Source organism: Postia placenta, assembly GCF_002117355.1.
Source record: "Postia placenta MAD-698-R-SB12 unplaced genomic scaffold POSPLAscaffold_10, whole genome shotgun sequence".
In the NCBI taxonomy this organism is placed as follows: Eukaryota; Fungi; Basidiomycota; class Agaricomycetes; order Polyporales; family Adustoporiaceae; genus Rhodonia; species Rhodonia placenta.
The window spans coordinates 1425261-1437342 of record NW_020169841.1 but is presented as its reverse complement, the minus strand read 5'-3'; the positions used below and the strand labels follow the sequence as shown (position 1 = coordinate 1437342).

The window sequence follows — 12082 nt, the reverse complement described above, 5'->3', positions numbered from 1 at the left end:
TCTGTAGCTCCAGTCTGTATACTATGATCGCGAACACTTAGTATGGCTCTCGTTGTGAGTTGGGCCCACGATACACGGGGCTGTAATGAAGGTACCGCCCGGCTCTATAGGCCCAACATAATTTAAAATTTTGGCAGGAAGCCCACACGTAAATAAGACGCCGCGCACGGTGAACTGTCCCATTCGACTTATGATAGAACCTTGCAGGTTTCTAATATGAACACTTGCGCGAATCTAATGATACACCTGGATTATGAGAGCACATATGGACGGTACAAGCGGTAAATAGAAAGGGAAACCTCAAATGAAGATGGCGGAAGACTTTCAGTCCTGTTCTGACTGATCTCTTGGTCGGTACTTGATCCCACGGCTCTCGAGCTCAGCTTCGACGTCTTCAGGCACCCGGCCCTTCACCCGGACGGCGTACATCCCCCGCACGTATTTTGCTACACAATAGGTATATAGTTGCGATTCTGAAGAGGAGCTTTGGGACACTCACATGTCCGCTGCCAACGCGCAATCCAGCTCTGCTCCGGGTCGATCACAGCAATCACGCCGTCGAAGTGTGTAGTCGTGCAGGCTTGAATACGATCAGGGTACCCTTTCATCTACATATTTCCCTCGAGTTCAACGTGACAGAAAGCATACAGACATCTAGGCCTCGTACCTGCATGAGCTCCTCGCAATTGGGGCAACCATGTTTTCGGAAGTCGGCGGGTGTCTGGATGATCGAGCAGAGCAGACATGCACGCAGTGCTTTTGCGCGAGGCTGGGGTGGGATGGCTGCTGTATTTTGGTTGGACATTGCTGTCAAGTGCAGAGATCTTGATGGCCAATCTCTGGAGTTTGTGGGCGAAAGAATCGGAACAGGAGAACGTCGTGAAACGGAAGGTGGCGTCGAGCGCATAGAGTTGCCATTTGAGGAATGACGGACATTGCCGGGCGTCTCTCAACCTCCTTGCACTCGTTCAGGTCTCTGGCTCAGCTGCTACATACGATGGCTCGGCGTACGGTGCACGTTGTGCTCGCTCTGTTACCCGCTCTCGTGTCTGCGTTTTCAAACACACATCCAATTGTAGCATGGTCATCTCATAGGTCAGCCACATTGTTGGTGCTGCTGAATTCTGAAGCTGAACGGTTAACGCTGTGGCCACATCCGGCACGACAGTTCGAACACCCTGTATGCAGGGTCGCTCGAGAAACCGACACACTCTTCGACCATACTCGAGACGATACTCTCGAAGTACGATGTATGCTTCAATGATGCCATCATCCTTGTTGCACAAGAAGGTGTAAGTCCTCAACACTCCGTGCCATACGTCACCGAGTTCTAATGGCTATCTCATCCACAAAGCTTCACGCCTCTGATCTACGTACTTTGTCGCCTTCTGGTGTCCTGGCGCAAACTCTGAACATTGCTGAATCAACGCTGGAGCTGCCGTATGTACCCCGCAGTACATCCCACCCATTCACTCCGCTTGCGAACGCAGTTGCCGAGCGCTGTGGTGCTCGCGTAGTCAGCTACAGCCCTGGACAGACAGAGGTGACTGGAAATGCTGGCGAGAAGCATGTGGTATGTGTCGACATGCCTGCCGTTAGTGGGCAAGGGACAGATCGGAAGAACGCTATGACGGGCCATGGTGAGTTCGTTCCTTATTTGGCGGTGAGCGCACTAATGAGAATCGCACCGTGTTACTTGCCAGAATCTGCCCTAGCATCTTCTCTCGATACTCTCTCGGCGGCTTTCCCGAGGCATCTTGTCGTCTACGCGGGCTGGAGCCCATCCCTCCACCCTCGCCAATCACCCTCCCCTTTCTCGCCTTCATCCGCTGGCGTCAATACAACAAGCGCAAGCGCAAGCGCGTTCGCTGCCCCAACCGGCGGTATCCTCTCCCGCTATCAGCTGCTCACGCCAGGGCTGATTCTATCGCTGCTTGTCGGGTTCTTTGTCCTCATCCCGACGGTTATGTTGGGTGTATCCGCGGTTTCGAGTATCAAGTCTCCTCTGCAGGGTGAACCGCCGAAGGGGTACATATCTGCGGAGAAGAAGAATCAGTAGAGGGGGCTAGCTATTTACTGCGAGCCTGTACTATTTGACGTTGCATGCCATGCAACACGTCCCTTCCTCGAGCTTTCATCGAACGGTGACACCAGCGATGTCATGTCATGGCTGTGATTTACCGTTGAAGGTGCCGTGTTGCCACACGTACTCTCTTTAAGTGTTGAGTTTCGTCCCTTGGTGAGTACTGAGGCATCTGCGGCTTTCCGGACCGTGGTGTGGCGTGACTGCGGGTGCTCTCACCAAAAATGAGGCTATTTGCCACAAGACTCAGGCCAATCCTCCGTAGTTTCCGCTTTCATGACGATGTTCGACGAGATCATCCCTTATCCCGCGCTTCGTCATCCATAATTTCCAACCATAAATACCACCGGCCGTCCGCCTGCAGTGCATTGATATTGCTGCCAAGCCACTTGTACTAGCACCTCCTTCCCTCGAGCAGGAGTCGTTGAAAAGCTACTATGTCTCTCGTGCCAATCCGTGCTCCCCCAACCGATGTGCGTAGTCATCGTTGATATTATCCCTCAACCCGCTTATCGCATACAGCTTGGGGCCATTGCCGCTGAGGAGGCGCGCTGCGTCTTCACCCGCTTCACCGCCAACACGGCTTGGACTCTCGGTAGCTTGCTGCGCGATCGCCTCCGGCGCGGGTCGACAAGGCCCGCTGTGGTGAACATAACGCTTGCGAACAGCGACCAGCTGCTCTTCCACGCAGCGTCGGGCTCTGGCACGGGTCCGGACAACGACATCTGGGTGGCGCGCAAGCGCCGTGCCGTGCTCCGCTGGGGCGCAAGCACCTGGGCGCTGCACAACAAGTACAAGGGTGATGAGGCGGCGTTCGCGGCCAAGTTCCAGCTAGGTCCGCGTGGCGGCGACTATGCCATTCACGGAGGTGGTTTCCCCGTGCGCGTGAAGGGCGTCGAGGGCATCGTGGGTGTCATTGTGGTGAGCGGCCTGACGATGCAGGAGGACCACGAGGTGATTGTAGAGGTGATCGAGGAGTATTTGCAGAAGGTGGATGCTGGGGAGATCCAGGATTGAGGGAACGTGGGTTGGGGAATTTAAATGAACCTGTATATTCGTATGTCCTCGGCGCACCGGAGAATGTTTACTAGGCATATCAACGGCTGCCCAGGTCTGAATTCAAAATGCACAACAAAATCCTCAGTTGATGTGACATGATTGAATACCTTTCCCGCAGATTGACAGATGACGGCTTCCGCCGGCTTTCTTGAATCACTAAGGATATGGACATGGCCCCTCGTGAAGGGTGCAGTGCAGTGTGCGCATGAGAATCCAATATACCCATTCCGTCGCAAGGAGAATACAAAATGACACAATACAAATCGAAGATGAAGCAATCCACATGTGTATGGTTTTTGTATTTCTGATCGTCACTGTCCGTCCGTGAGGACGACACCACCGCCCCAGGCCGATCGTCGAACCCAAGGCCGTGACATAGTCTCGCCTTCCGCCAATGAGGTTTCCCCCAGAGGCCCTCCAGTCCCGAGCGACCGTGACAACTCGAGCTGAAGGTATTAGCCGTCGCATATAACTGCACATCGAGGCGACCTCCCCGCCGCGCAGTGGTCTTGCTGTTCCGCCAGTGGAGTTTCCTCCATAGGCCCCGCAAGCCCGGACAACCACTCCGGACCCCAGGTGTTGGCCGTCGCATGTGACCACGCACCGAGCCGACCGACCCGGCACGCAGTAGTCTCGCCGTTTCGCCAAAGAGCTTTCGTTCAGAGGCCCCACAGACCCGGGCGACCAGTCCGGGGTGCAGGTGTTGGCCGTCGCATGGGACCGCGCAGAGAGGCGACCTCCCCATCGCACGGTGGTCTCGCTGGTTTGCCAGAGAGCTTTCGCTCAAAGGCCCCGCAGACCCGGGCAACCACGCCGGGGTGCAGGTCTTGGCCGTAACTTCGCGCCCGAGGGCGACTTGCCGCGCATCCGAGGCGACCTCCAAGGCGCGCGGTGGTCTAGCTGTGTCGCCAGTGTCCTTTCGTACATAGGCCCTGCAGTCCCGGGCAACCACGCCGGGGTGCAGGTGCTGGCCGTCGATCATCAGTCGGAGAGTTGGCTGCTCGCCGACACCGTCCATCCTGTGGCGACCTCCACAGGGTGAGCGGTCTTCGACAGACGTGCCAGGTCTGTCGGGAGGGTGTCTTGCAGGATGATGTCAGCCGATGTGAGTTGACAAAGTTGAGAGCAGACATACCTTTGTGACTTGAAACGCTTGCGTCGATTGATCAGATCGGGCTTGCGCGTTGGTGCTATATGGTGCAGAGTGAGTGACGCATCATCCGAGAGTGTGTGGCAAGACTTACGTGTCAGTATCATGTGAGGGTATCGTTGATCGGGGAAGGTAATGAGCGGCAGCGACATACGTCTGGACATAACAGACGGCGTGAGACCACTCCAACATGAAGTTGAGGAGGAAGGAGGCAGACGTACCCGAAAGCAAGTCGAAAGCAAACCGAAAGCGAGTCGAAAGCAAATAACCCGGCCGGGGTGAGGAGAGAAAGAGTAAGAGGGGGGGTCTTATATACCTTGAATTCAGAGGCGGCTGACTGCCATGCGGCTGCTGGCTCAACGTCAACTTCGTCAGCCTCTGCTCCACGCAAGTCGCGCTCTCGGTGTGTCCAGATCGAGCACGTCGATCCTGCCTGTCATGCCTGTCAGCCGCGCCGTCAGCCACACCGTCAGCCACACCGTCAGCCACACCGTCAGCCTCTCGCAGCAGAGAGCGCACAGATCGGTCGGAGGATTATGTGTACCTCATGGTATCAGTGCACATCCGACCAGCTTGTGCAAAACGTCACGGTAAAGCAGAAGAGGTAGTCTTCGAGGAGTCACCAAGACCGATGGGACGGCTCTTCCAGTGGCATGCTACCAGGAAAGACGAGACTTCTTGAAGCACAGAAGGGTCATTAGTAGTTGCACCTGAGACGCGATTTGAGATGCTGAAGAATGGCTGCTGAGAGGGAACACGAGGCGAATGTGATACATGTCTTGGTTGATTCTCGAGAGTAATACTCACGACGGCAGCTTCACAAGGAAATTCCTGAGACAGTAAGCCCGCAGCAATCGTTTCACCACCAGGCGCAAATTGGTGGTTGTTCCGGGGAATCGGCCTTCGCCCCTTGCATTGTCATGCGATTGAGAGATACGCGGAGTCCCCTTGACACCACCGGCGGTTCCATACTTCTATGCACGGGCCATTGTCAGTATGGTAATCGCGAATCCGGACACACCGAGGTATTTTTGGCCCGATCGATGACCTAAAGCCGTCCAAATCGTCAATTGGGGTCGGGAGCTTGTGGGAGCACCGCTTGTGCGTTTAGAATCTGTGAAATGTGCCGAACATACAAACCAGTGACGTAACCACTGATCGACCGACCTAGCGCTAGGAGCCCGGGAATTCGTGCACTGCATGAGTCCATTCGCAACACCTGCATCTAGAGGAATGTCGGGTCCAATCAGTCGAGCAGTCGGATGTAAGAGCAATTACCATTACCTAGCTATCGGAGAGCTATGGATCCGCATACGCAGCCACGACTCTTGAGTAATCCCAACTGTTCCCTTCAGCGTAAAGTGGTCTATCACAGCGTAAACGGATGTTGTAGAACGGTCGACAGCTGGAAATATGGTATGATTGCAACAATGTATTGTAAAGTCTACCGAGGCTTTCCAGAATACACAAAAATGAATGGATGGTCTGAGCCAATATACCATGAGGTATTATACCGCGGATATAGATAAGAGGATGAGCATCACCAAATCAGTAATACAACACATGGAGTCCATGATAACGATGCGCAATGTTCTTATAATTACATATATACCTGAAATGATTCGGGTCGAACCATGAGAGATGATCGCGACAAGGCTTTCATCATACACTCACAGTAAGCTCATGAGTCAGTTGACGGACTTCCCACCAGAGCTGCTCTCATCATCTCTAATGCGCCCAAATGGAATGGCAAAGTAGGAGCGACAGGTGCGCGCCACCTCATCCGTGCCAGAACTGCCAAAGCGTGATAGTTGTGCACGATGTCATGCAGAGCTGCGTCGTCAAAACTCTCCACAGCGTCGAGATTCTGGTCGAGGAGTTCAGTCGTGACTGTTGCCGATCTTGTCACCGAAGAATGTGGAGAGATGACTGAATGCAGTTGATAGACATGTACCATAGAGATCGCAGTGTGATCGTTACTAGTTGGCACGTGAATCAACGTGCTCATCCTGCGCGCACGCGGATGAGAGTATTGATGAGCAGGAAGTTCGTCTTCTTCGCAGTCTGGAATATACGGTTTGTCCGACGGATAAGACGTGGAAGTGACGGCTGAGGCGGAGTTCAGTGCAGGAACATATGTGAGATCCAGAGCAGGAAACGCTGCATATGTTTTGTAAGTCATATCTCCCAAAACCGATCCTGAGGGAGTCCGAGGCGTCGGACGCGACGATACTGGCAAACCAAATATCGTTCGCGTGCCGCTTGGTGGGACCAGTGTCCAAGTGTTCTCGTATTCAACGACAAGGAGCGAGATGTGCATCGGAGGCGCTGCAGCTGCGGCTGCTATGACGTCTTGAAGGTGTATTACCCAAGCTGAGTCCGGAGATGCACGCTTAGTCTAACAATCTCAACCCCGATAATAATAAAATCACGCACCTTCGAGTTCGTTCTCCCCCATAGCTCCCACCTTAGCGATGCCAACCCTCCATTCCACGTTTGCTCGACCCGCAAACGCTTGAGTGAAAGTCCAGATCTGAGAGACAATGAAACTTTCGACAGACTCCGCAGGAAGCAGCCAGGCCCCCCAGTCATATTCATCCCCTCGTTCATCTGTGCACGATGCGAGCAGCCATTGTCTGCACGAAGAGATCCGATATCCGACATGCAGCAGGGTATGTCGATCCACAACATCGAGAGAGCTAGGATGCGATTCGAGCGTATAGCTCACTCGTGGACCGCTGTGTCTTGTCATCGCGGAGAAACCACTTGCTAAGGCGAATGCTGGGGCATGGAAGCATGCACGAGTGCGAGGAGTCAGATCAAATAGTCTCCTCGACATGGCTCGTTCCACTGGCTGTAGAATGCGATCATAAACGCTGGCGACAAGGATCTCGAGTCCTCCATGAACGACGTTCGGATCGTCTAGCCCACCATTCACGTGGGCTTCCGGGACGAGATGAAAGAGGATTCCAGAGTCCGGATATGCCTTGAGCGCACGCTTGATGGCCGAGAACAATGGCCGAAGGGTAGAGGAGGCAGGTGCGCTGGTAGATGACGGGGTAATGATATAGAAGACGAGGTGATCCTGTGGAGATGGCTGTAAAGTCCCTATGAAATTGACTGAAGCACAATCAGCACAGCAATAAACATGATACCACTACTCAACTGACCCAAAGTCTTCTTGACTTGATCAAGGCGTATCGGAACCAACCCTGGCCTTGAGCAACTAGTAGACACCCCCACGGCATGGCCGCCATAATTTCTTGCCTGTATTCACGGTCAGCTTCAGATATATCGTAATAGAGGCTGAACATACGGAGTATGTCGCTGAAACTTGATCTATCCAAGCAGCTATCTGTGACTCCCTTTCTGGGCCTCCCGCTTCATAGAAGACGAAGGCGGTAACATTCTTTAGGCCAGCTTTGGGGCCTAAGCCTAACTTTTCCCAGAATCGCAAAGCAGTCGGCATGACCTGAACAATAGCATCAGACTTGCACACTGTGAGCAGTGGTGGAGGCAACAGAACAAGAGGATCAGATGCATCCTCCTCGCCAGATCTGGAATCTACGGGAGGAACTGCTAAGCGACCGGTGATTAACAGCGCGCTCATATAGCTTACCTGGAGAGTACACTGCACGGAGCGTCCCAGTGCTCAGTGTTGGCCCGACATTATCGAGGAGTGTGGCTACTCTGTTGACGTCGACATGCCATATGTCCACAGGGAGGCTGGATGCGGCCATCGAGACAGCAGCGTTTGCGCGCCACGCATCTGCCCATACCGGGTTTTCGACGATCTCAGCTGCTAGTAACTGTGCTGCTGCTTCCAGCGATTTAGACTTCTCGGATGCCGCTCCTAAAATAGCAGCTGGAGAGACAGGCGTAGGCACTGAAGTCGGATGGGCGCTGCATGGAGTACTGCTCACAACAGCACCTGGGGGTCTAAGAGGCGAACTCAGAGGCAAGAGCCGTGAGTGATGGAACTGAGTCTGTAGTAAAGTCGGACCCAAAGGTAAGTATGATGGTGGAGGCGTTGAGGGACGCGAGATAGTGGCTGCATCGTCGTCGTCCACCCATGGCTCATCGTCTTCGGACTCGCCGTCCGATTTGCTATCTTGAACCCAGGGGCTCGGCGTGCTGCTTTCCCAGTCTTCATGTTCCCGAACCCAAGATGGCGACATTGGGGGTTCTCTCTTGCCCTGTCCCAGAACCTTCCGCTTCATCCCTACCAGTCTGCGCATCACGCCAATCCGTGGGTCCGTCGCAAGACCGTACTTCCACTTCCACCCTGTTGATGCAGACGGCGCAGAGGAAGGGAACAGCTTAGTCTCCATCGTATCTTCCATGTTGTTCGGACTGGCCAATGCGAACTTCCCAACAGCATACTTACCGTCGGCAATCCTATGACTAGGGGCAAAAGGAATGGGGTCGAAGATTCTCGGACCGCTTGGTATAGAAGTATCGTCTGCTCCGAAGCCATCTGATAACTGCACAGCGGGTGTGGCAGGCGCCGAATATGAAGATGGTGTCTTCGAGGGCGACGGTGGCAGCAGTTCTGGAGCAGGTGGCACAACATCGCCAAGATGGGGTGTTAATGCTTCTGTGAGATTGGATGCCCATGACGATGTCAGTGACATTGCCGCAACAGGTGGTCCCGGACCGGAAAGGTCGTCACCAATTGGATGTGGTGAGTATCCCAGCGACGCAGCCCCTGCAGTAGGAGTCAAACCTTCGTTGACGTGAATAGTATTGTCTAGTCTGATAGGAGGAACAGGAATCGGCACAGAACGGGTTTGCGTTGTCGGGGCGTCGAAGAAACTGAAATCTTCGTCCGTGAAATCGCCGAACCCTTCGTCCATGTCGAAGTCACCATCGCCTATCCGGCCCATACGCGATTCGCTTAGCGAGTCCATGTTCATGTTAAAACCCATGTCATATCCCATGTCGAGGAATGTGTTGGACGGCTGGTTCCATGATGCGTCCAGACCATTGAACGGATCAAAATTCGACAAGACATCCGTATGCGGGGCCGGTTCGATGGGAATAGGCATTGTGTCCACGTCCATTCGCTCCGCTTTCACCTCTGAATCCGAGGAGGAATGCATAACATCATCTGGAGGAGGCGTGTTTTCACCGGCAGGTGGTGAGAACAAAGAGTCCGTCGAGTCTTGCGACGAGGGAAGGTCTTCGTCCATGAGAATATCTTCCGCCGCCGGAGTTCCATGTGCGATGTCGACCATAGCCTCTGGAGGAGGAGCTGTGACGCTCGAAGAACCCGGGGTTGGTTGGTCCACAACAGCAGACGGAGTTGAGGTAGACGTAGGCCCACTTGTGCTTGTGGCTCTCCCGCGGGTGGTAGTCCCTTCCCTTTCTCGTTTCAATCGCTCGCGCTCCCTCTCGCGCTCCTTGGCGACAGAGTCAACATAACCGCTCACTTCCGAAGCAACCTTGTTTACATCTCGGGGAGATGGGTTCGCGGTGAGTGTCAGCGTTCGGAAAGCACGTAGGGATTCCGTTGTTGGCGAGGACGTGACGGTGCGAGGCCGGCGGGAAATGGGTGTAGAGAGCGGGTCTCGCTCTAGATGGGCGGAGGGTGGTTGTGGAGTTGCGGCTCGTGCCTTAGGATCTGTTGCGACGGAGAGCGCAGTTTTGAAACTTGCAAAACTCTGAGGTATTGTTGGCGGTGGAGGTGGAGGTGATGCTTGCAGCTGCGCCGGAAGCTCGGGGTTGTAGGCCAGGGGTGTGCGCGCATGCGGGGACGGTGAGTTCGGGTGGTACGATAGACAGAGACGTGCTGGCCAGATGATAGGCATGCCTTTATCCTCGCCCTGCTTGTTCTGAACAGCCAGCCATGCAATGATATAGGAAGGATCCTTCCTATCGCACGAAGTCGTAGACGACGTACTAGCATCGGATTGCACGTGTCTTTTCGTATGAGCGCCTTTCCATTCGCCCGCGCCCAAACCGACGAGAGCATCATTGAACGGTGCAGTCAAGGCGGACGCGGGACCAGTGTACGTATTCAGGTAATACGCGGGTATACCATATGGAAGCAGAACGACTGGTGTACCCGAAGGAACTGGTAGCGTAGCACAGAGAGGGAAATAGAACGTTGGCCTTAGCACGGGATGGATAAGAAGTCGTGCAGAAAAGGGTGTTTGCGATAGATGAACTTGAAGATGGGTGAACACCAGAGGACGGCTCCGCGCATGATGCTCCCAACCGGCGCTCCATTCCGAAGATGCAGCCGCAGGACCAAGGATGAAGCCGTCCTTGAGCCTTATAGCTTGCCTAGAATTCGGGTTCAGCTTCGAGGTTTCGGTTATATCGTCGATGAGCCTATCCCGCACAGCGCTCAGGAAGTGATGGAATGGCATGCGGAGATGTTTTCGTGGGAGTAGATGTGCAGCTGAAGAAGCGGACCGCGCCGTCTTTGGGAATGGCTTGAGACATTCGGGGCACGGAGCAGTCTGAATAGAGCACGCGGCAGAACATGGGTAAATAGAATTTGTCGTGAACGTGGAATTATCAGATACTGTAAAGAAAACACGGTGGTTATCAGCGATACTGAGGACAGGATAGGAATCAATGAAATAGGCGCTATGAAAACGATGCCGAGAGAATAGACGCCCAGCATGTCTCGCATCATTCTCCTGAGATAAGTGCCGTGGATGCTCTGTACACATCTCAACTTCTGCGAAGACAGTATCTGGGTCGCTTCCGGCGGCGGCGAAGCATCGGCAAGACAAGGCGAGTGAGAAACGAATTGAACTCACGAGATAAGCCCTCAAACTGTAACGCCGCAAGAGCAGCACTCGTTGGAGAAGGTACGTCCTGCGACGCAAGTCCAAATACGTACAGCTTGGAGGCATCCTTGGTGATATGAACGCTTGGCAAGAGCGAGTCAAGGATACCGCGGTTGACATTCTGTGCCAACACCTTCCTTCGCGCAAGTTCAATGAGGTTGAGGTGATCCGCCGCGTTTGTGGACGGCGAGCCGGAGAACACATAGTAGGCAACCACAGGTTGATCAGGAAGAGTTATAGATGAAGCAAGAACGGGAGAGTCTAGAGTTACAGTCGGAGGAAATTGGGCCAGGAGTGATGAGCCAGTATTATCCTGAGGGACAGCATGAAGTCTGGCCGCCATGGCCAGCGTTCAAGAGGGCAAGCAACAAGATCTGCAGGGGAGAGGTAGGGTCCGAGTGTGACCGAGGAAGTCGTGTAAGCCGCAGAGGTGAAATGACTAAATGGCCGGAATCCGGGAAATGCGGCCCAGCCGTAAAGCAATGGGGGAATCTATAAGGACGCGCTATGGCCTCAGATAACGAACCAGGCGAGCTGATTACACAGGAGAACCTCGGGTGCAGTGTTAAAGATCACTGGTGGATGTTGAGTGGTTGGTACCGGAGAGAGGGCATTTGGGCAGACAATATTGGTGGCGTTATTTGAAGCGTACTACAGCGTGATCCGAGTGAGACCTACAAGCTCACCTCTCAGTCTCTGCGGTGTTAATTTTTTGGAAAACATAGTATGTGGTACAATTTTTGCAAGATACACGCAAGCAGTATCACTTCAATCGCGCAACTCGTTGGTAGTCATCGTTGTCGGAGTTCCCATTGGATTGTGGTCACGGATAGGGAAACATAACCTTGTCACGTTCTTATGTAATCCTCCCTTTTAAGTAAGTCCAGGGCCGTTTGTGGCAGGCAGTCCGGTTTATCAGAATTCCCGCGCTGATTTCAATGGTCCAACCAAGAACGTCACACACGCGGCAGATTTTTGTGACACACC

At 53.9% G+C, this 12082-nt stretch overlaps 5 protein-coding genes across 5 annotated transcripts; 2 read left to right on the top strand and 3 right to left on the bottom strand.

Moving 5' to 3' along the window:
• Positions 1-224: 224 nt before the first annotated feature.
• On the bottom strand, positions 225-865 carry POSPLADRAFT_1183155 (hypothetical protein). Its single transcript, XM_024488980.1, has 3 exons — positions 668-865; positions 500-608; positions 225-446 (listed from the first exon to the last, which is right to left on the bottom strand). The coding sequence occupies exons 1-3, from the start codon at positions 803-805 to the stop codon at positions 325-327; spliced, it is 369 nt and encodes a 122-aa protein (XP_024337409.1). The 5' UTR covers positions 806-865; the 3' UTR covers positions 225-324.
• A 100-nt stretch (positions 866-965) lies between these two features.
• Positions 966-2136, top strand: POSPLADRAFT_1040663 (hypothetical protein). The gene is made up of 4 exons (XM_024477777.1): positions 966-1095; positions 1169-1292; positions 1355-1640; positions 1704-2136. Exons 1-4 carry the CDS (start codon positions 998-1000, stop codon positions 2057-2059), a joined length of 864 nt encoding a protein of 287 aa, XP_024337408.1. The 5' UTR covers positions 966-997; the 3' UTR covers positions 2060-2136.
• A 384-nt stretch (positions 2137-2520) lies between these two features.
• Positions 2521-3100, top strand: POSPLADRAFT_1058779 (hypothetical protein; the record flags this gene model as incomplete). Its single annotated transcript, XM_024481080.1, has 2 exons — positions 2521-2556; positions 2606-3100. The coding sequence occupies 2 exons, from the start codon at positions 2521-2523 to the stop codon at positions 3098-3100; spliced, it is 531 nt and encodes a 176-aa protein (XP_024337407.1).
• Positions 3101-3597: 497 nt separating this feature from the next.
• Positions 3598-4456, bottom strand: POSPLADRAFT_1148647 (hypothetical protein; the record flags this gene model as incomplete). The annotated part of the gene is made up of 4 exons (XM_024486206.1): positions 3598-3705; positions 3747-4161; positions 4278-4332; positions 4387-4456. The coding sequence occupies 4 exons, from the start codon at positions 4454-4456 to the stop codon at positions 3598-3600; spliced, it is 648 nt and encodes a 215-aa protein (XP_024337406.1).
• A 1517-nt stretch (positions 4457-5973) lies between these two features.
• Positions 5974-11438, bottom strand: POSPLADRAFT_1048016 (hypothetical protein; the record flags this gene model as incomplete). The annotated part of the gene is made up of 7 exons (XM_024479417.1): positions 5974-6665; positions 6729-7400; positions 7463-7559; positions 7609-7790; positions 7912-9867; positions 9955-10824; positions 11066-11438. 7 exons carry the CDS (start codon positions 11436-11438, stop codon positions 5974-5976), a joined length of 4842 nt encoding a protein of 1613 aa, XP_024337405.1.
• Between the last annotated feature and the right edge of the window lie 644 nt (positions 11439-12082).

Coding starts and splice junctions, on each gene's coding strand:
- POSPLADRAFT_1183155 (XM_024488980.1), bottom strand. CDS start 805: ATGTCCAACCAAAATACAGCAGCCATCCCACCCCAGCCTCGCGCAAAA. Junction 609..667: donor ATTGCGAGGAGCTCATGCAG/GTACGAGGCCTA, acceptor GGAAATATGTAG/ATGAAAGGGTACCCTGATCG. Junction 447..499: donor TGCGCGTTGGCAGCGGACAT/GTGAGTGTCCCA, acceptor CCTATTGTGTAG/CAAAATACGTGCGGGGGATG.
- POSPLADRAFT_1040663 (XM_024477777.1), top strand. CDS start 998: ATGGCTCGGCGTACGGTGCACGTTGTGCTCGCTCTGTTACCCGCTCTC. Junction 1,096..1,168: donor GTAGCATGGTCATCTCATAG/GTCAGCCACATT, acceptor CCGGCACGACAG/TTCGAACACCCTGTATGCAG. Junction 1,641..1,703: donor GAACGCTATGACGGGCCATG/GTGAGTTCGTTC, acceptor GTTACTTGCCAG/AATCTGCCCTAGCATCTTCT.